Here is a 20089-nt window from a genome sequence, read left to right on the forward strand (position 1 = left end):
ATTTGAGAAACAAACTAATGAGAGTCGTTTAGTGCTGTGTGTATCTGAAGAACTAAACTACTAACCTACACTCATGTTAATGAGCACATCTGGACTCACCCAGCCTTTCTGCAGTTCCTCACAGCTGGAATCAGTCGACGTCGTCCGTCCTCTGATGTGTTGTACTTCTGCAGGTCCAACTCATCCAGAACCTCCTCTGACATCTGCAGCATGAAGGCCAGAGCTGAGCACTGGATCTCAGAGAGTCTCTCTGATCTGTTCTCTGACTTCAGGAACTCTTGGATCTCCTGATGTACTGAGAGGTCGTTCATCTCCATCAGACAGTGGAAGATGTTGATGCTTCTGTCAGGAGAGATTTTATCATCATCCTCATCATAATGTTCACTGTTCATCTCCTTCAGGTTGTTGATGACTCTCTGAATGGTTCCTGGACTGCTCTCTGTCTGACCCAGCAGACCTCCTAAGAGTCTCTGGTTGGACTCCAGACAGAGGCCATGAAGGAAGCGGACAAACAGGTCCAGGTGGCCATTTTTACTCTGGAGGGATTTCTCCATGGCTCTGCTCAGGAAATAATCCAGAGATTTGAAATTTCTTCCATTTCTACGACCAAACCCATCAAAATCAAAAACACCACCGAACTCTAAGTTATTCAGCTCATTCCAAGAATTGCCTGCATCATAAACATACTCCTCCTCATTCCAGTCTATGCTCAAAAAGTCCTCCAACACCTCTGTCTTCCTGCTGGTGAAACAGTGGAACATGTAGACTGCAGCCAGAAACTCCTGAATGCTCAGATGAACAAAGCAGTAGACTGGTTTCTGGAAGATCACACACTCTCTTTTGAAGATCTCTGTACAAACTCCTGAGTACACCGAGGCCTCTGTCACATCCAGACCACACTGCTCCAGGTCTTCTTGGTAGAACATGATGTTTCCTTTCTCCAGATGTTCAAACGCCAGCCTCCCCAGCTTCAGAAGAACTTCCCTGTCAGCCTCCGTCAGCTCCTGTGGACTCGTCTCACGTCCCTCGGGGTACTTGTTCTTCTTCCTCTTTGTCTGAACCAGCAGGAAGTGTGAGTACATGTCAGTCAGGGTCTTGGGCAGCTCTCCTCTCTGCTCTGTAGTCAACATGTGCTCCAGAACTGTAGCAGTGATCCAGCAGAAGACTGGGATTCTACACATGATGTGGAGGCTCCTGGATGTCTTCATGTGGGAGATGATTCTGCTGGACAGCTCTTCATCACTGAATCTCCTCCTGAAGTACTCCTCCTTCTGGGCGTCGGTGAAGCCTCGTACTTCTGTTAGCCTGTCAACACATGTAGGAGGGATCTGATTGGCTGCTGCGGGTCGGGAAGTTATCCAGACGAGAGCCGAGGGAAGCAGATTCCCCTGGATGAGGTTTGTCAGCAGCTGGCTGACTGATGACTTCTGTGTGACATCAGACAGCAGCTTCCTGTTGGTGAAATCCAATGAAAGTCTGCTTTCATCCAGGCCGTCAAAGATGAACAAAAGCTGAGAGACAGCCAGCTTCTCTGCTGAGACCTTCTGTAATGTTGGATGGAAAACATGGAGCAGCTCCAGAAGACTGTACTGCTCATCTCTGATCAGGTTCAGCTCCCTGAATGAAAGCAGAACCACCACACTGACATGTTGGTTCTCCAAGCCCTCTGCCCAGTCCAGAGTGAACTTCTGCACTGAGAAGGTTTTTCCAACACCAGCCACGCCGTTGGTCAGAACCACTCTGATGGGTCTCTGTTGGTCAGGTAAGGCTTTAAAGATGTCCTGGCACCTGATTGGAGCGTCATGGAGGGCGTCCATCTTGGAAGCTGTCTCCAGCTGCCTCACCTCATGTTGGCTATGAACCTCTTCACTCTGTCCCTCTGTGATGTAGAGCTCAGTGTAGATGGTGTTGAGCAGAGTTCTACTTCCTGTTTCATCACTTCCTTCAGTCACACGTTCACATCTCCTCCTCAGACTGATCTTATGTTCATCTAAAACCTCCTGCAGACCAACATCTGCTGAAAGAAAAACAGAAAGAAAACTCTTCAATGTCTGAACAACACAAGAAGTCCAGTTTTCAGAAACGAGTCCATCAGCAGACAGATGTTCAGTCTTACTTTGTACACAGCTGCTCTGACTGGCTGTCTGCAGTCCAGCTCTGGTTCTGGATCTTTCTCCACACTGGGGACAGGACCAGTCTCCCGATGAAGCAGACTGGTCCCAGTATGAGGAGATGCACTGTCTGCAGAACCAGTGTCCACAGCTGGTAGAGACTGGATCCTTCAGGACGTCCTGACACAAAGCACAGCAGGACAGCTGCTCCTCCTCACAGACACCGCTCCTCTTCCTCTTCCTCTCTCTGTGAACACATTTCTTTATCACTAAAATCATCGACTGTCAGTGACAAACATGCAGATTTGATGACACTGTGCAGAAGCTCTGATGGTCACAGAGAAAAGTGGACAAACTTGTGTTTGAGTTCAGTTCAAGCTTCCTTTGCTGTTCCTGTCTTATTAAACACAGAGTGATCAGCCTACAAACTCCACAGCAAAAGCCTTCATCACAGAGCTGATTATGTCCTTCACTGGATGTACTGGAAGATTGGAATCCATCACTTTGAACTGACCTTTGACCTCCTCTAAAAACTGTGGACGAGCAGCGGTGTCACATTCAGAGCTTTCAGCTTTATTTTGAAAGAGTTCAGTCAGCAGGAAGTGAACTTCTGGGTTCTGATTTTCTTTCTCTTATTTTACAGAATTTTTCATGAATCACATGAACACAGGCAGAAAAAGCAGCCAATGAAACAAATGACAGAAACGTGTTCATTCACTGCCATGATCCAGATTTTCTATGTGCAGATGTTTGTAAAGAAGACGTGTGCAGCCAGGGCTGGACTGGGACAAACTCTACTTTTAAACTCTAGACTGTGAAACAGGCATAAATAAAGATTTGCTTTTTGCATGTGAGTCTGTGTTTGAGTCTTCACCGAGTGTTTGACAAATGTCACAAACACACAATTTATTAAAAACTAGCATTATCGTACACAGACCACCATTAGGAATAAACTATGATGTTGTTTATTCTATTACTCTTGTTCTCTTCTGCTTGTTTTCTTTTTTCTTTCTCAGCAGGTGATCCATAGATGCTTTTTCTTTTTCTGCCCATTCTGTTGGTTTTTGTCTTTTGCCCTTCTCCCCCGTCCCTCTTCTCAGCTCTTTCTCTTTCTTTCCTCCAGTCAAGTCTGTCCCGTATTCAGCAAGTGAAAATAAAATAAACAATAAAAGGTGAATCAAATGGACCATTACAGCAAGGCTGGGATGGTCAGTTTGGTAAAGTAAATCCGTTGGGCATCTTTCTTTGCCTTTAGACAACAATTCTGATGCAACAGAGCCAAACGGGACAGGCAAAAAAATAAATAAATAAATAACAGGAATAAACTATGATGTCACTGGTAGAATTACAGTCAGCAGCTCTCTTACATGGTCAGCTGAGCTCCTTGACTGAAGTTTGGAGGTCTTTCTTTGGACCAGTCACTCCTCACAGACACACAGCTGGATACTGGCGACTCTGACCTCTGACCCCTGCAAACACATCAATTACTGATAAATTCTCTGGTTAAAATCTTTGAAGTAACTAAACACACAAACTGGATAATGTGATGGTTTGTGTCAGTAATCTGAGATTAGATTACAAACAGCTGCAGAGACGTTCACAGGAAAACGAGGAGGATATGACTTTGTGTCCTTCTGTCTGCACGTTAGTACAGAAAGCAACATGTACATGTTAAAATGTCATGTCACATTTGACCTCTGACCTCTCCTTCAGTTTCAGTTCAATTCAGTTTTATTTATACAGCATTAAATCACAACAGCAGTCGCCTCAAGGCGCTTCATAGGGAGATGCTACAATAACACATACAGAGAAAAACCCAACAATCACATGACCCCCTATGAGCAAACGCTTTGGCGACAGTGGGAAAGAAAAACTCCCTTTTAACAGGAAGAAACCTCTGACAGAACCAGGCTCAGGGAGGGGCGGGGCCATGTGAGAGGAGGGCGGCAGGATAAAGACATGCTGTGGAAGAGAGACAGAGGTTAATAATAACTGCTGGTTAAACACAGAGAGACGAGTGAACACGGAGAGGGAAGAAGAGACCAAGAGGTCACAGGTTGATCTGGAGGTCAAACTGATAATAACACTATAGAGCTGTTTAAGACTCTGTTCCTTACTGCCAACATACAGACCTGTAGGGTCTAATTACCACGTTACTCTGACCTCTTCCTCGAGGTCAAATCAGGTGCTGATGGTTCTGAGTTTGGGCATGTTTGGGTTTTGTATGCCTGTTGTTGGATCATCATGTCTGCATCATGTCGTCTTCTGGTTAGAGAGTTTTATTTACGTCCCTGTGGTGATTCTGTGTCGTTCGCTCCCTGTTTGCTTAGCTGATGGGTTGGATTCCTGTTCCTGCCTGAAAATATCTGAAAACTTGATTTTGTGACCCACTAAGATTAATAAGAGTAATATTAAAAATTAAGTAGCTGCCGCCACTGTTGGAAACTGGAATTGGCTGGGCCGCGCTATGAATTCTGGGATATGGTGGGCCACGAAGGACACACCCGACCCATCCTTCAGTGAAGGACGCATTTGAAGGAGTCGACGGATTGGGACAGCCTTCGTCGCCTGGCTGTGACGTAGTCGGCCTTCAAACGCGGCCTCCGGAGGATGCAGCCGATGTTTTGGGACACAGCTTTAGTCAGTGTCAGTCATTTCCTGTTTTATTTTGACATTCTCTCATCCTGTGTGCACTGTGTTCAGTTTTGCTTCCCCTGTCTCATTAGTTTCAGCTCTGTTCCCTCATCATCCCGTGTGTGCTAATCAGTCTCTATCGGTTCTTTGTTGTGTTCCTCCTCATGATACTTTCAGTCTGGCTCATGTTTGATTAATTTTCAGGATTTCAGTAATAAAGCTGTGTTTGAGTTTTCCATCGTGTTTCCTGAGCCTTGAATTTGGGTCCTTCTCTGCCACACATGCTGACAGGATCATGAAGCCAGCAGACTCGATTCTCCTGGATTACAGGATCTAAACACAGTCAGAATAATAGCTTCCTTACATTGTTGCTGCAGGTTCATGACTGAAGTGTGGAGGTCTGTCTTTGGACCAGTCACTCCTCACAGACACACAGCTGGATGCTGGAGACTGTGACCTCTGACCCCTGCAAACACAAACATCAGTTACTGATAGATTCTGACATGAACACCATATAAACAGCTGATCGTCCATCACTCACAGATTTCTATCAGACTGTGAGCTCCTTTACAGAAATGTGACATCATCACAAACAGCTGATTGTTCTGTTGGTACCAACATGGCTGCAGCCGCCACAAATCAGCACAAACACGGATTATTGATCTGATCAGACACATTTCTGCTGTGAACAACATGTCAGATTATTCCAGTCTACATCATAACTTCTATGGCTTTAGCAGCTCTCTTACATGGTCAGCTGAGCTCCATGACTGAAGTTTGGAGGTCTTTCTTTGGACCAGTCACTCCTCACAGACACACAGCTGGATGCTGCAGATGCTGCTCCGTCCTCTTCCTCCATCTTCTTGATGTCAGGGTGGAGTTAGTCTGAGAGGTAAACACACACACTCAGAGGTGCTGTTGTACTGGAAGCATCACACTGACGGCTTTCTAATGTTGGAGCTTTGGCCCTAAAGTCCAAACCAGTTATTTTAGAGGCTCAAAGTCTTTAAAAACACCAAAACCATCACATTATTTAATAAGTACATGATGATGAAGGAACTCAGTGTGTTTGGATCATCATCATGGTGAGGAGCCCACATGTTACGGCTCCTTTGGAGAGAAGCTGAGGATCACTGCAGGAAGTGAGCTCATGAAACCAAAGTGCTGTTTGTGAGCAGGATGACTCTGTTATTGGACCTGCTCTGTGTTCTACACATGATCAATACTTCAAATATCTGTAAACATGTCATCTTATATTTGTTGCACTTGGTCACATCTGTCTTTAAAATAGATTTTAATGTCACTGAGTTCTTTTCTACCTTTATTGATTTATTTTGGAATAAATTAAATATAAAGGTGCCAAAAACTGCCTGCAGCTTCTGCTCTGTGACAGGAAACTACTGTCAGGCTCAAAATGACTTCAGATTATTCATCACAGAGTGTTTATAGATCACAGGACACGTTACAGTTTTACTGTCGATGTTTTAGTTTAAAAGAATGACGTGATAAGGTCTTACTGTGAATCTGCGCGCTCATTGGCTAATACCCTGAGACTGACAGGTGGTTATCCAATCAGCGTGCGGCCTCACACGGACATAAAACTCTTAAAGTTTGTTTCAGATCAGACCTGATGTTTCTGCCTACAGCCTGTTTACCGATATAATCAATATCAGATATCAGAGCAACAGAAACCTCGGTGATCAGGACGCCGGGACTGAGAACAGGAAGTGGCTCAAACGTCGCACTTTCATAAAATCAGCCTGAACTCCTCTGACGGAGTTTCTGTCGCCATTTTAGTTTTTGAAAATGCCGTGATAGGGGCGGGTCTTACTGTGAACCTGCGCGCTAATTGGCTAATAACTTCAGATTGACAGGTCGTTATCCAATGAGCGCGCGGCTTCTCCCAACATAAAGTAGTTTCCTTTGAAAAACCAAAGTCTGATTATTTTTGCCTCCACTGACGGAGCCTGTTGTTCCCGCCACAGAGACACAGTAATGTCAGAGCGGTGTTAACACTCAGCTGCCTCAGCACAGCTCTCACTCTCCTCCTGCTCTCTCAGCTAAACTCACTTCCTCTCTACTTACAGGAAACCAGCGCTCAGAGGAGCCGACCGGCCTCACGTTTCACCCACAGACACGAACAGCGTGGAATTATTTTATGTCATAAGAAGAAACATATTCATGTTAACACTCACCTGCCTCAGCTCCACCTTCCTCCTCCTGCTGCTCTGAACGGAGGATCAACACTTTCACTTTCACTGCTCCTCCCTAAACACAGAGGATGCTGGGACTTGTAGTTTTTACCTTGTGTGATATTTATGGCTGTGACACTAAATCACAGCATGAAAACTTCCTGCAAACATGTCACAGGCTATAAAAGTTTCACATTAAAGGTGAAGTTATTTTTCGGTCTCGTGTTCAATAAACAGTGAGCTGGGAAAACTGAAGAACAGACTTCAGACGTTCCCTGCAGAGTTTCTGCTGCTCGGTCGTCTGCATGTTGCTGAGACTGAGCTGATGATGAAGCTGTGATGGGTTTATGGCACGTTTGGTTCTGGAGAAGAGTTTTGCTGTCGGTGCAGGTGAAATGATCAGAGGTTACAGCCTCTGGTTAAAGTGGAGGCAGCGATCAGGACGGCTGAGCAGCAGAGGTCTCGAGGGTCCTAAAGTGTAAAAGCATCAGTAACACAAAGATCACAGAACGGGATCATCCACACAACACTAACATCTAAATCCACGGCAGGAACTCTTCCAGTGTCCTGAAAAATCTGCAATGCTGAGATTAAAATCTGTCTGCTCATCTTAATGCAACATTTACTAAAGTCTGGTAGAAGTTTTACTGATTTCCAGTCACTTAGCAGACGTGTGGATAGGTGGTGGGTTGTAGAGCAGACTGAAAGCTTTAAGTTCATCCTCTGATTGAAAACAGATACAGGAAGTATAATGCTGGTGTAAGACAGGAAACAGCAACACGGCAGCCATCTTTTTCCTCCCATGATGACCAGTGTCCCAGCAGAATCTGGGGTTTGTTAGATCCTGTTGGATCCAGAGGAAACAGGCTGAAAGAGTCGATCGGGGGGATCATGGTTTTATTATGTGCTCGTTATGATTGAAGCTCTGGTTGTGTGTTAGAGACCTGCAGATTCCTCCACTCTGCCTCCTCCTCTGCAGGAATCAGCCTCTTGGCTGGTTTTATTCACCAACGTGAAGAAAAGCATCAAACTAATCCAAGTTCATTGTGAAAAGCCTGAAAATGGAGGAATAAATCTGTCAGTTACCGTATAAAGTTTGAGTTTGTCAGTGTTTTACACGGAGACGCTCATCAGATGTTGAATGTTTAGCATGAATGTTCCACATCTGGAGAAACCTTCAAGATTAAAGCCAGTGAAAAGTGAAGAGTTTCTGCAGCAGCCGCACTTCCTGCAAATCTGTTCTTTCAAAATAAAGTGAAAAGTCTAAAATTATATTCACGACAGGTTTAAAGGTGGTCACATGGTTTTAGTGGAATGCCTACGTGGGCGCGTCCGAGTGATTTTGACTCAGATTCGTGCAGCGTGGAGCAGTAAACACTTGTTTTTGTTCATCTGGACTCATGAATGATTCCAGTTAGCACATTTCCAGCCAATGAAACGTAACTACAGATGAAGACAAACACATTTAAGCTGCCTGACTCTCGAGTGCGGCTGCATGCTCCCATTTTCAGTCTGTTTTAGTTTTCAGTTTAGAGGAACGCTGCAAACTCACACAAACTTCTTTCTTGTGAGGTTTTGTTGGCAGACTGATAAAAGCAGCAGCAGCTGGTGTTTGATGAGCAGACGTGTGTTTCCTGTTCTGTAATAATCAGCTTGTTACCATCACATAATGAACTCAGCCGTGACCAATGAGGCCGTCCTCGTGCGGTTCTCTGGCGCTGATTCTGACTGTGACCTTCACCTCTGCAGGGTCGCCTCTGCTCGTGGCTGAGCTCGTCAAAATAAGAGCTTCTTCATTTCTGTTGGTGAAGAGGAGTCTGCTCTTCTTCACCAACAGGAAGTGAAACATTTCTCACTGATTCTGAAATCTTCACTTGTCTCACAAATTCACAGTAACACACACACACGGTTGTGTTTTCATATTCTTGTGGGGACATCTATTTGACATCATGCTCTCCTCAGCCTTTTACTCTAACCATTAAGACTGAATGCCTAACCCTGACCCGACTGTCCCTGACACTAAAACCACATCCTGAGTCCCAAAAATGTCTTCAAACTTGTGGGGACGGGCATGTTGGTCCCCACAAAGACATGTAAACATGTACACCCACACACACACAGGCATTAGTGACCTCACAGGTTCATGTTTGGGGCTTTTAGCATCTTTGTGTGTCGGTCAGATTTAATTCACTCTTGTTTTGAGGTTTTGTGCCTTTTTGTTTCATTCTTTGTGCGTTTATTTTCTCTTTAAGCCTTTCAGGACTCGTGCTGTTGGCTTTTTCCTGCTGTGTTATTAGTATTTTTAATTTCTAAACTTCTTCTAAAAGAAGGACCGATGGAACATTTATGTGAAAATAAAAATGATCATTTAATGTTTTTGTCATTCATTAAAAAATAAATCCTGGTCTTTCATTTTGCTGCTGCGTTGTTCAAAGAAACACATATTTTCCTGTTTCTTTCTGTTTGTGCGTTTTGCCTGTTTAGCGCTGCTGAGCAGGAAAACCCAGACGAACAAAAACCTCTTTTAAGTAAATGTTTGAGTCACTTTGGGTCTGAACTGTAAAAAACTGCAGACTGAAACAGATTTGAAGGCATCACAGGAACAGCATCACATTCAAAACATGAAAGACAGGACTTTTATTTTGAAACACTCAGGAAATGACAGATGGAAATTTTTTTAATTAAAACAAATTATTATTTTATGCATTAAGTTCGTACAATCACCAGAACTGAGATGATCCTCACATCAGCTTTACTGTGTGAGGTCACATACAAAATCATTAATGTTACTATTATTATTATTATTATTATTATTATTATTATTATTATTATTATTATTATTATTATTATTATTATTATTATTAGAGACTTGCGGAGAGAAGAGGTGGAAACATTTTGATTTTCATAAATTTAACAGACTAAAAACCTACAAACATGTTTGGTGCTGAAGAAAAATGGAAACTATCAGAACATCAGAATAAAAAAGCTCAAACTGAAACTGTGGGGAGGTCTGAGTGAGACGCAGCAGAGCCCCACGGTGAGTGTCTGTCCGTGTCTGTGGAACAACAACGTTTGGATCACTTGCAGTCGCAGAGCAGCGCGGCGCCTCGCAGCGTCCAGCGCTCGGGCGGCTGCACGCTCCTCAGCTGCAGGGAGAAGATGAAGTTCAGGTCGGTGCGTCGAGGCTTCTTGTAGACGGGACACGAGTACAGGCTGACCGCCCCCCCGCCGCCAGGGGGGCGCTTACTGTCGGCCGTGTTGGCTGAGCTGACGGCGAAGACGTGGACCACAGGGAGGGGGGTGAAGAGGACCTGAGGGGCCGAGACAAACTTATTATTACTGAGCAAAAACAAAAATACTTTGATTTCATTTAGTTCCTAAATTTTAGTTTAGATTTAGTTTCTGAATCATTTAATAATTCATAATTTTTCATTAGATGAATCTTTAAAAACTCTTAAAATGTTTTTATGTTAATTTACAAAAAAATACAGAAACAGTAAAACGTTGGACTTTTGAACGCTGAAGTTTTTTAAAGCTTCAGTTTATTATTTTAATTTAAGTAAAAAAACACTGATTTTAAAAAGACAAACTTTGGGCGGAGCCTCAGCGAGTTTGGCGCCACGTCTGTCCCATCCCGCTCCATCCAGAAAGAGGCCATAGATATAGACTCCACCCACATCTTCAGGGGGCGGAGCTGAGACGTCCTCCCTCATCATCTTGGTGACATCGTTGCTAAGGGTGACCGTGTCCAAGGCCCAGCCCCTGGACAGGTTGGAGCGTGTCGTCTCCTGGCGCATGGCGGTCAGGAAACCCTAAAGAAACAAAAACATTCAAAGAAAACTGAAGACTTCCAAAACTCCAGATTTCCGGAACAACGAACCAACCTGCGGGTTGAAGAAGCCGGTGAGCCAGAACTGGTTGGGCCGGCCGGCGCTGATCCACGCGCTGAGCTGCTGGTTCCTCTCCAGCAGCTCGCTGAACCAGAAGCCGAGCGTGGCCGACGGCCAGCTGAGCCTCAGCCACAGGCGCGGGATCCGAGCATCGAACATGCTGTCGAGGGCGTCGCGCAGGTCTTCAGACATGATGATGGTCCCTGCAACGGCGGAAACACGAGTCAGATCGAGCGTCAGTGAACGTGTGTGTGTGTGTGTGCGTGTGACTGACCATCGATGGCCAGTCTGAGGTCAGTGAGCGTGCTCCGTACGCTGCTGATGACACGCTGCATTCGGTCCAACTCCTGTCGGAGGAAGATGTTCATTGGCTGAAGAGGACCCATCTTCTGGAGTTGACCTTTGACCTTCAAAACACACAGAGACGTCATGTTTCTCCAGAGGACTCATGAACGTGTTCGTGTTTGATGGTTCAGAGATGCCAGATTCTGCTGATGATTTAAAGTCTGAATTCATCTAAAAGAATCAGACGCTGACAAATCTGCTGTCTGAAATCTATTCACTCGTTTCCATCATTCACTGGGCGACGGTCGGGGTTAGCAGCCGGGCTCTAGAGTACAACCACACTGTGCTTTGTCATATTTATCTCTGCATTCTTTTTCACTTCCTGTCAAAGTTCAATAATGTTAGCTTAGCATAAACATTAGAGACAGGAAACAGTTACCCCGGCTCGGTCCAAACGTACCCAAAGCTGCTCACCTGCATCTCTGACACTCGTGTATTAGCACACTGTTTGTTTGAGCTGCACAGAGCTGCGTGTGTTTCTTGAGCCTAACAAAGCTGCTTTGAACATGAGCACATTTTTGTTTTTAACTTGGCAGCTTGTTGCTTACACAGCAGCTCAGCTGTTTCCAGTATTCATGCTAAGCTAAGCTAGCTGGTGGGATTGTGTTCTTCATCGAGTTTTGGGTCGGCCGTTCGGTGCTAAACAAGCACCTCATGTGGGATGTAGTCAGGTGGCAGCTTCTCCAGCATCTCATTGGCTAGTCTCTGCACGCTGGCCTCCCTGGTCTCCCCGGCCCCGCCTCCGGTGTCCTTCGGTTGGATGTTGATTATGGTGCTGAGCGTGTCATTCGCCAGGTTGGTCTGGTAGGTGATGTCAGCGTTGGGGTGGAGTCCAAACACCTGTAAACAGGAGAAATGTGACATGTGACTGGGCTAGTACTGCCTCAGTGTGGACGCGTCCCGTCTCTGAGCGTGCTCGGACCTCCGGTGAGTCGACCAGCGGCAGCCCCTCGATGTGCTGCAGGACCTCCTGGATGCTCTTGGCCTTGGCAGGGATGCTGTAGCCCTTAAAGAAGCAGAAAGCTTCACTGAAGGTGCTCTCACTGAACCAGACACTCGTGAACGTGTTGAGGAGCCGTTTGTCCAAGTCATCCGTCACCCGACCGCCATACTGGACTTCACCTGGAGAGCAGACGTGAAGAAAGAGTCAGGAAGATTTCTGGATACCTGGAGGGTTTGAGGTTTCTCTCATAATCTGATGGATGAAACGTTACGGTGGAAAGAACAGAGCAGGTTTAAAGAGACTGACCGAGCATGTAGCGCAGACAGCTCCAGTTCACGCCTCTCTTCACGTCCACGTTGTCCAGGTGGTTCTGCACAAACTGGATGCTGGAGGTAAAATCTGCCTGGTTGAACTCGTAGGGGATGTTCCAGCCGAGCGGACCGAACTTACGACGCTCCTGATGGGATAAAGAAGAAGAAGGAGAAATGATAACATCAGAATGATCTTACAGGAGCTGTTTTCCACAAAGAAACGGTGGATTTATGAATCTGATCGTGTGGGTGTTGGCAGATACCTGCACGGTGGTGTGGAGGAAGGCCACAGCGTACAGCAGAGGCTTCCACTGAGGCAGGTTGCTGATCTCTAGCTGGTCCTGAGTGACACCATTAAAAGTCCTCTTCAGACCGGCTTTCATGCCTGATGCCGACAGATAAAATAAAATAAGTGGGAAAGTGAAAGACAGCGAAGGATCAATAAAAATTCACGAGTTCATCAGGATCACGTCTCCTACCAAGAGGAGGTTCATTGGTGAACTTGATGGAGGACTGAAGGAAGGTGATGGGGAACCTGCTCACAAACACAAACACAGTCAAGCAGCTCTGCAGACACAGCTGCTGGTTTAAGCTGAGACTAAATGTGCCGTAAAGTGAACCTGCAGAGGAGCCGCCAGGACTTAAAGCAGGACCTCAGACCTCGTCATTGTTACCTGGGGTGCACGTCGGTCGTCAGCCACACTCGGAAATCTTTGTGCACGCTCTCCGGCACCGCTGATGTGACCGTCTCCAGCAGCTCATCCAGGAAGTCCAGTCCCAGGTGGCAGTTCTGGAGGAGGAGCCAGCCGCCATCCAGCATGCTGTTGGCCAATAGCCTGCGAGCGTGAACCTCTTGGCCCTGACCCATGGAGATGGGACGGCACGGCGCCCCCTGCAGCAAAAAAAATCAAATCTAGGCTTTAACAAAATAAATCAGTGTTTTTCCTTAATTTGCTTTTGCTCCTGTACTTTCAGCTATTTTTCTATAAATACACAAAAATTATTTCTGTATTTTCTTGTGTACCCCGGTCATCTGCACTCTTTAGGTTTAAAGTAAATATCCGATCACTTGCTTAAATAGGATTTATGACTATATTATTCGTACTTAGTATTAATTATTTCGGTAGTTTCCGATGTTTTTCCTTTTTATTACATCATCGTTCACCTCCGCCCTTTCACTGCTCGCCCTCACCTTATTCTTGGCTAATCTCTCGATGTTCTCAGTCGGGTCGGAGCCCATCGACAGCAGACACACCATCGGTGTTTGGTTGTTGCTCTCTGCCAACATGGTGTCCAAGTCCAGGACCGTGCCTTCGGCGTACTGTTGGCCCAGAGAATCTGAGATGTAGCGCCGCGCCTGCAACCATCAGCTGTTAGCCTCCACATTAACCAGTCTGCTCTGTCAGATCAAATCAGCAGTCAGACCTGAGCGATGGTCCGGTCGGGGCACCAGCTCCGGATGAGCAGAAGCTTCCGGAAGGTGTCGAGCTTCTCCTCGTAGCCATCGGGCAGCGGGGCGTCTTCTGGCGCCGGATGGTCGAACCACGCTTTCCAGGCGCGCTCGTTCTGGTTCACCTGGTTCAGAATCTGGAAGAACGCAGGCAGGCTGGACAGCTGCACCAGGTTCAGCCAGGTCTGGTCCAGGATCCAGCGCCGTGGCTTCGATTCTACAGAGTTCAGGTCCAGAGAGGCTCCACCTACACCGAGAGAGAAACAACTTTCACTCTCAAAGGACTCTGGAGGATGCAGGAGAAGAAAGGAGGAGGAGAAGGTAACCTTTGATGAAGGTGAGCACCTCCACGTGCGAGATGATTCGGGCCTGCAGGTCAATCTTTAGAGCCAACAGCAGAGTGAAGAGCAGCTTGTGTTCCTCGTACAGACCTCTGGCTGTGTAACGGTACACCTGAGGGACAGACAAACATCCTGAACCTCCACTCGAGTGCACGTTACAGGAAAGAAAGGACAGCCCTGAGGTGTGCGCTGATGAGGAGCACCTGGTAAGTGAGGAAGCTGATGATGTTGCTAATGCGTTTGGAGGTGACCTGCGACCTGGCCGAGTTCTGCATGGACGAATCAAAAAGCCCGAGGAACTGCCACAGCGACGTCTGGTACATGACGTTCACCAGCGACATCTCCACAATCAGGAAGTAGAGGATGCTCCCCCTGGTGGCCACTGGCCGGTACTCCTCCCTGGCCTGGTTAATCTTCACCTCTGTCTCCGCGGCAACCGTCAGCTTCTCACTTACCTGGAAGATAAAAGGACTCAGACAGGACCTACAGCTGTGGGATACTTTTTGTCTGTGATTTGAACCGGGGGAACAAATCGTGGCAGGATCAGCCTGATGTTATTTGTATCTCACTGTAACTTTACTGTATAAAGAGCAAACATCTCCAACATGTCAGGAGTAGTTAGTCATTACAACAAGTGTTTGTGAACTAAAAATCAAGAATGTGGGATCCTGTTCGTCCGTGATTTGAAGAGCCCAGCGCTGCTCCCACTTTTTTTAATTCATTTATTTTATTTATAAAATTTATTTAATTTATTCATACTGTGCCCCCCCCGCAAGGGCTCTGCGCCTCCCCTAGGGGGCGCCCCCCCCCCCCATTTTGTGACCCTTACAGCGGATTTATTCTTCACATTCCAGCTGCAGACTTTTATCCTTGGACGTTAATAGAGTGCAGCTGATGATTTTTAAATGTTTTCCTCGATGAACATTACAAACATGCATCAGACAATAACTTTTATCCCGTCTTCCTTCTCTCACCCCAACCGGTCGCAGCAGATGGCCCCGCCCCTCCCTGAGCCTGGTTCTGCTGGAGGTTTCTTCCTGTTAAACAGAGTTTTTCCTTCCCACTGTCGCCAAAGTGCTGCTCATAAGGGGTCATATGATTGTTGGGTTTTTCTCTGTATCTATGAAGTGCCTTGAGGTGACTTTTGTTGTGATTTGGCGCTATATAAATAAAATTGAATTGAATTGAATTGAATTGAATTAAGGAGACGCAGTGAAGGAGCAGCTGGTACCTCCTGAGCGGTGATCTTGGTGACGCTCAGCACCTCGATCAGAGACTGGTCCTCCACCAGCGAGCCCTGTGTGCTGGTGAGCCTGAACAGCAGGCTGTCCTCCAGCTCCTGCATCTTCCTCTTGTTGGACGTCACCTCCTCCAGGAGCTTCACTCGCTCTGCCTCCATCTCCTTCATCAGAACACGGGAATCATTTCAAAATGAGGGCAGGCATATTTAATCCACCTTCAGTTCAGTGCACAGAAACGTTATCTTTGTTCGTGGCCTGTTTGGCCTCCGCTGAGATGTTGGACGGACACGTGGGTTCAGACGTTCCCACCAACATAAAGCAGACAGCATGAGTGTGTGGTGTAAAACATCTTAATGTGGACGTGCCGAGCGCTACAATGGCCTTCAAACATACCGTAGGAAATGTAACTAGCTAACTCATTAACTACGTCACTGATTGGATAACTGGCAGGTGGAGTGACCTGCTTCTCCAGCAGGATGACCCGTCCCAGCAGCTGGTCCTCCAGGCCTCTCTGAGTGACGGTGAAGTCCACCACGGCCGTCCTGGCGCTGACCTCAGGGCTGTATGCTGGGTTGGCCATCTTGGTGGTAATGTAGAGCGTGAAGCCCTTCATTACATCCACCTCCTTGTCTCCAACCTTCACCTGCAGGAGGAGGAGAAACATCCGTTACTGTGTCTTCTTCCTCGTTTAGCCTCCGGTCCAGATCAGCTGTTTTACCTTGTAAGTGGAGCCAGACTTGATGTAGTTTTTGTCCAGTATGTTGTCCAGGACAGGGTCCAGTTCCTCACCAACGTCCTCCAGCAGCAGGGGGCGCCCAAGAGACAGGCTGTCCTCCAGGTGGGAACGGAAGTATTTGTGGTTCAAAGACGTCACCTGAGCCACAGAAGAAGAAAATCACGAACAGTCAGCGAAGCGCTCGGACTTTGAGTCACGTGCTGACGCTCTCACCTGCAGCTGCTGGTCTCGCTCTCTGTTCTGGATCCAGGTCTTGCCCTGGCCCTGGGGGTCTATCAGCAGCGGGTAGCGGGACGCCTTCGTCACCACGATGCCGTTCTGGATGGACAGGTCGTCGCTGGGTAAACCCTGCAGGTTCCACTCGCTCACTGTGGCGTTGTCCACCAGCAGACCAATCACGTTCAGCTCCTGCAGGAGAAACGGAGTTACATCATCAGCAGGTCAGAACGAGCTCGTTCAGCAGGGTTTGGTTCCTCGTGTTTAAGAACCAATAGAAACAAGGCGGCTGTGATGTGTTTCATCATCTGACCAATAATATGGCTGCTTTGTCTGAGCTGCAGGTATCTGTGTCTCTGGGACACACTCCTACTGTCTGTGGATTCTCTGTATAAACGTTCAGCCGTGACATCTTACGGGACTGAAGGGGAGGAGCTTCTCCTCCATCTCTTTCCTCCACAGCGTCAGCAGCAGGCTGCGGTACTCCTGGTTAAAGGGGCCGGCGTAGGACAGGAAGCCTGTGGCCAGAAGGACGTCCCCCACCAGGTGTTTGATCTGAGTCTGAAACCCCGCGCTGCTGTCGGTCCAACGGACCTGAGGCACAACAAGACGAGGTGTGAGATGAAGGAACGATGGACCAATGAACCGTTAGATGGATGGAAGGTAGAAGCTGACCTTTTCTCCTCCCAGGCCGTCGATCAGAGCGCGAGCGTTGGCCATCTTCCGGCGGCAGGCCTGGGCGTCATCCTCCAGGTCCTGCTTCTCCTTCATGGCAGCGTCGTAAAGCGCCTGAAGGTCCAGATCAGACACATTTACCAAACTTTAAACATAATAATCGATTAAAATGTTATCAGTGCAAAGAGAAGAGAGAGCCAAATGAGTGGAGACGACAAACTAAAGTGTCCAAATGACTGAGCGAGTTTCACAAAGACGGATTTAACTGATAGCAAACTGCTGAACTACAGATGGTCACGATTCTCAGAAGGTTCAATACTCAATAAACCATAAAATCAACAAACCAGTGACCACGAAGTTTGTATTTTCCCTCATTTCTTGTTACGGCTGCTGTTTAACCACCAAAACAGAGGAAGGCTGAAATGCTGCTGTGCACAGAAACTCTACAAGACTTTGAACCCAAATAAAACTGAAGAGAGTCGAAAACCTGCAGTGACAGTGAAACAGGAAACTGCCTCATGATTAGAGATTTGACTGACTTCAGTTCAGTCTTTATTAAAGACGACAGTCTGAGAGCGGGAACACAAACACACTTTACCTGCACCGCGTCCAGCTCCAGCTGTTTAGCATCCAGCTGTTCCTGAGCCTTAGTGAGTTCAGCCTGAGCCACCAGCAGACGGGCCTCCTGCATGGCCAGGTTAGCCTGCGCACACACACACACACACACACACACACACACACACACACACACACACACACGCACACACACACACACACGCACACACACACACGCACACACACACACACACATGCGCACACACACACACTATAATGAGCGCCTGTGTCAGGCTGGCTCCTGCTCTCATGGATACTGACAGCTCTGCGTTCACCTTCAGAGGAAGAACCTCCTTGTTGATGCTGAAGAAGTCGACCATGGCCTGAGTCCAGGAGCAGAGCCCCGCCACGTTTCCACAGATCCTCTTGGCCGTCTCCATGTTGTAGTCGTCCATGTGGAGGTAAGGAGCGAGCAGCTCCACCACCTCCTCTGTGATGGAGTCCTGCAGCACCGAGACGTCAAACATCACCTCAGTTCATGCGTTCATGAAATCTGCTCTCAGTGCAGATCTACCAACTTAGAATCATTTTACTGCAGCGGGATGTCTGTTTGGCTTCTTGCTGCATTTCCTGTCTTTATGTTTTATCACAATCATGTCAAAGTAAACAGAATCTTATGATAATATAAACATAAACATAAAGCAGGACTTTATAATGACAGAGAGCAGACGGGTGGATCAGCTGACGCTCCGAGGTTCTCCAGGCGGCGCGCCGACCTCAGAGATCCACAGCTTAGCAGGTATGTGACACACGGAGAGAGACAGTAGGTGATGAGAACATGAGAGGGGAGTTTCCCCTGACACACACAAACACACACAAACACACACACACACACACACATCTGAGTGTGTGTGTGTGTGTGTGTGTGTCTGTGTGTGTGTGTCTGTGTGTCTGTGTGTGTGTGTCTGTGTGTCTGTGTGTGTGTCTGTGTGTGTCTGTGTGTCTGTGTGTCTGTGTGTGTGTGTGTGTGTCTGTGTGTGTGTGTGTGTGTGTGTGTCTGTGGTGTGTGTGTGTGTGTGTTGTGTTGTGTGTGTGTGGTGTGTGTCTGTGTTGTGTGTGTGTGTGTGTGTGTGTGCTGTGTCTGTGTGTGTGTGTCTGTGTGTGTGTCTGTGTGTCTGTGTGTGTGTGTGTGTGTCTGTGTGTCTGTGTGTGTGTGTCTGTGTGTGTGTGTGTGTGTCTGTGTGTGTGTGTGTGTGTGTCTGTGTGTGTGTGTCTGTGTGTCTGTGTGTGTGTGTGTGTGTGTCTGTGTGTGTGTGTCTGTGTGTCTGTGTGTGTGTGTTTGTGTGTCTGTGTGTGTGTGTTTGTGTGTCTGTGTGTCTGTGTGTGTGTGTCTGTGTGTCTGTGTGTGTGTGTCTGTGTGTCTGTGTGTGTGTGTGTGTGTGTGTGTGTGTGTCTGTGTGTCTGTGTGTGTGTGTGTGTGTGTCTGTGTGTGTGTGTCTGTGTGTCTGTGTGTGTGTGTGTGTGTGTGTGTGTGTGTGTGTGTGTGTGTGTGTTGTGACCTTGCTGAAGTTGAGCAGGGTGCTGAGGAAGGCTGAGTTCTGCATCAGCTTCATCGCCTCGGCCCACGACGGTCTGGGACAAGGTCGTTCGGGGTCAGAGGTCACGGTGTCGACCTGAGAAAGATGACAGATTTATAAAGCACGTCGTGACTCTGAGGGAACGTTTCAGGCTCCGACTGTGACCTTTCTCTGGAACAGCAGCAGCACGGCGTCCATGATCCTCATGATGAGATGAGGAGGCTTCTGCAGCTTCCTCACCGTGGAGATGTCTGCTGGTTTGATGGTCTGCACACAGAGACAAACTCTGAGGCTGAACACGTGACACATGATGATGACGAGCAAACAGCACACAGGGACAACATGTGAGTCTGAGCTTCACTCAGATCACAGGAGGACAGCGTGTGGTAGAAACATGCAGGCAGGTCGTTTAACGCTTGTTGTTTGTCTGCAGGAGCTTTGATGGTCTCTGAGGTTTCCTCATGAACGGTGCTCAGAGCCGGCTTCACATGCTTTTACTTTACAGGTCAGATTTTAGCAGCTTAGTTTCAGAGCGGTCCACTGGGCCCTCCACCGTGGGACTACCACCCAGTACACACTGCACCATTGAAGCTGACACTGGTGACCAGTCTCACTGACACCATCACACACTCTATCATTATCATCGTTCAACATGTGGACGGAGGCGGCCTGCTCCATCACCTGAGGGATGCAGGTGCTGCTCTGGTTTGGAGGTGGCTGCTGAGAAGCAGCAGAACATGGACGGACAGTTTCAGCTGCTTTTTGTTCTTTGTATTATTATTGTAACACAGATGTAACTGTGAGCAGGTGTCACAGGACCAGCTCTGTTTACTGTCATGCAGACACACTGAGTGTGTACATGAGTGAACACG

At 47.3% G+C, this 20089-nt stretch overlaps 2 protein-coding genes and 1 long non-coding RNA gene across 3 annotated transcripts in view; all 3 read right to left on the reverse strand.

The window, feature by feature from the left end:
* Nucleotides 1–7058, reverse strand: part of LOC113029538 (NACHT, LRR and PYD domains-containing protein 12-like) — a 35193-nt gene extending 28135 nt beyond the window's left edge. Inside the window, exons 1-6 of the mRNA XM_026180430.1 lie at nt 6941–7058; nt 5495–5630; nt 5110–5211; nt 3479–3580; nt 2117–2358; nt 100–2017 (exon numbers count right to left, since the gene is read on the reverse strand). Of these exons, the coding sequence (XP_026036215.1) occupies nt 100–2017; nt 2117–2358; nt 3479–3580; nt 5110–5211; nt 5495–5604 (2474 nt within the window). The 5' untranslated portion in view covers nt 5605–5630; nt 6941–7058. The remainder of the gene's footprint in view (nt 1–99; nt 2018–2116; nt 2359–3478; nt 3581–5109; nt 5212–5494; nt 5631–6940) is intronic.
* Nucleotides 1–20089, reverse strand: part of LOC113029544 (uncharacterized) — a 72324-nt gene that overhangs the window by 32742 nt on the left and 19493 nt on the right. The gene's annotated exons all lie outside the window — the stretch shown is intronic.
* Nucleotides 9804–20089, reverse strand: part of LOC113029521 (dynein heavy chain 5, axonemal-like) — a 28176-nt gene continuing 17890 nt past the window's right edge. The window contains 24 exon segments of the mRNA XM_026180403.1: nt 9804–10248; nt 10528–10749; nt 10822–11030; nt 11102–11234; nt 11824–12012; nt 12095–12294; nt 12422–12572; nt 12690–12811; nt 12906–12961; nt 13101–13318; nt 13619–13783; nt 13852–14123; nt 14203–14329; nt 14421–14672; nt 15449–15619; nt 15919–16101; nt 16177–16332; nt 16408–16602; nt 16828–17004; nt 17086–17199; nt 17684–17788; nt 17976–18143; nt 19200–19313; nt 19383–19484. Of these exon segments, the coding sequence (XP_026036188.1) occupies nt 10015–10248; nt 10528–10749; nt 10822–11030; nt 11102–11234; nt 11824–12012; nt 12095–12294; nt 12422–12572; nt 12690–12811; nt 12906–12961; nt 13101–13318; nt 13619–13783; nt 13852–14123; nt 14203–14329; nt 14421–14672; nt 15449–15619; nt 15919–16101; nt 16177–16332; nt 16408–16602; nt 16828–17004; nt 17086–17199; nt 17684–17788; nt 17976–18143; nt 19200–19313; nt 19383–19484 (4035 nt within the window). The 3' untranslated portion in view covers nt 9804–10014.

The sequence above is a fragment of the Astatotilapia calliptera genome, chromosome 9, assembly GCF_900246225.1.
Source record: "Astatotilapia calliptera chromosome 9, fAstCal1.2, whole genome shotgun sequence".
Classification (NCBI taxonomy): Eukaryota; Metazoa; Chordata; class Actinopteri; order Cichliformes; family Cichlidae; genus Astatotilapia; species Astatotilapia calliptera.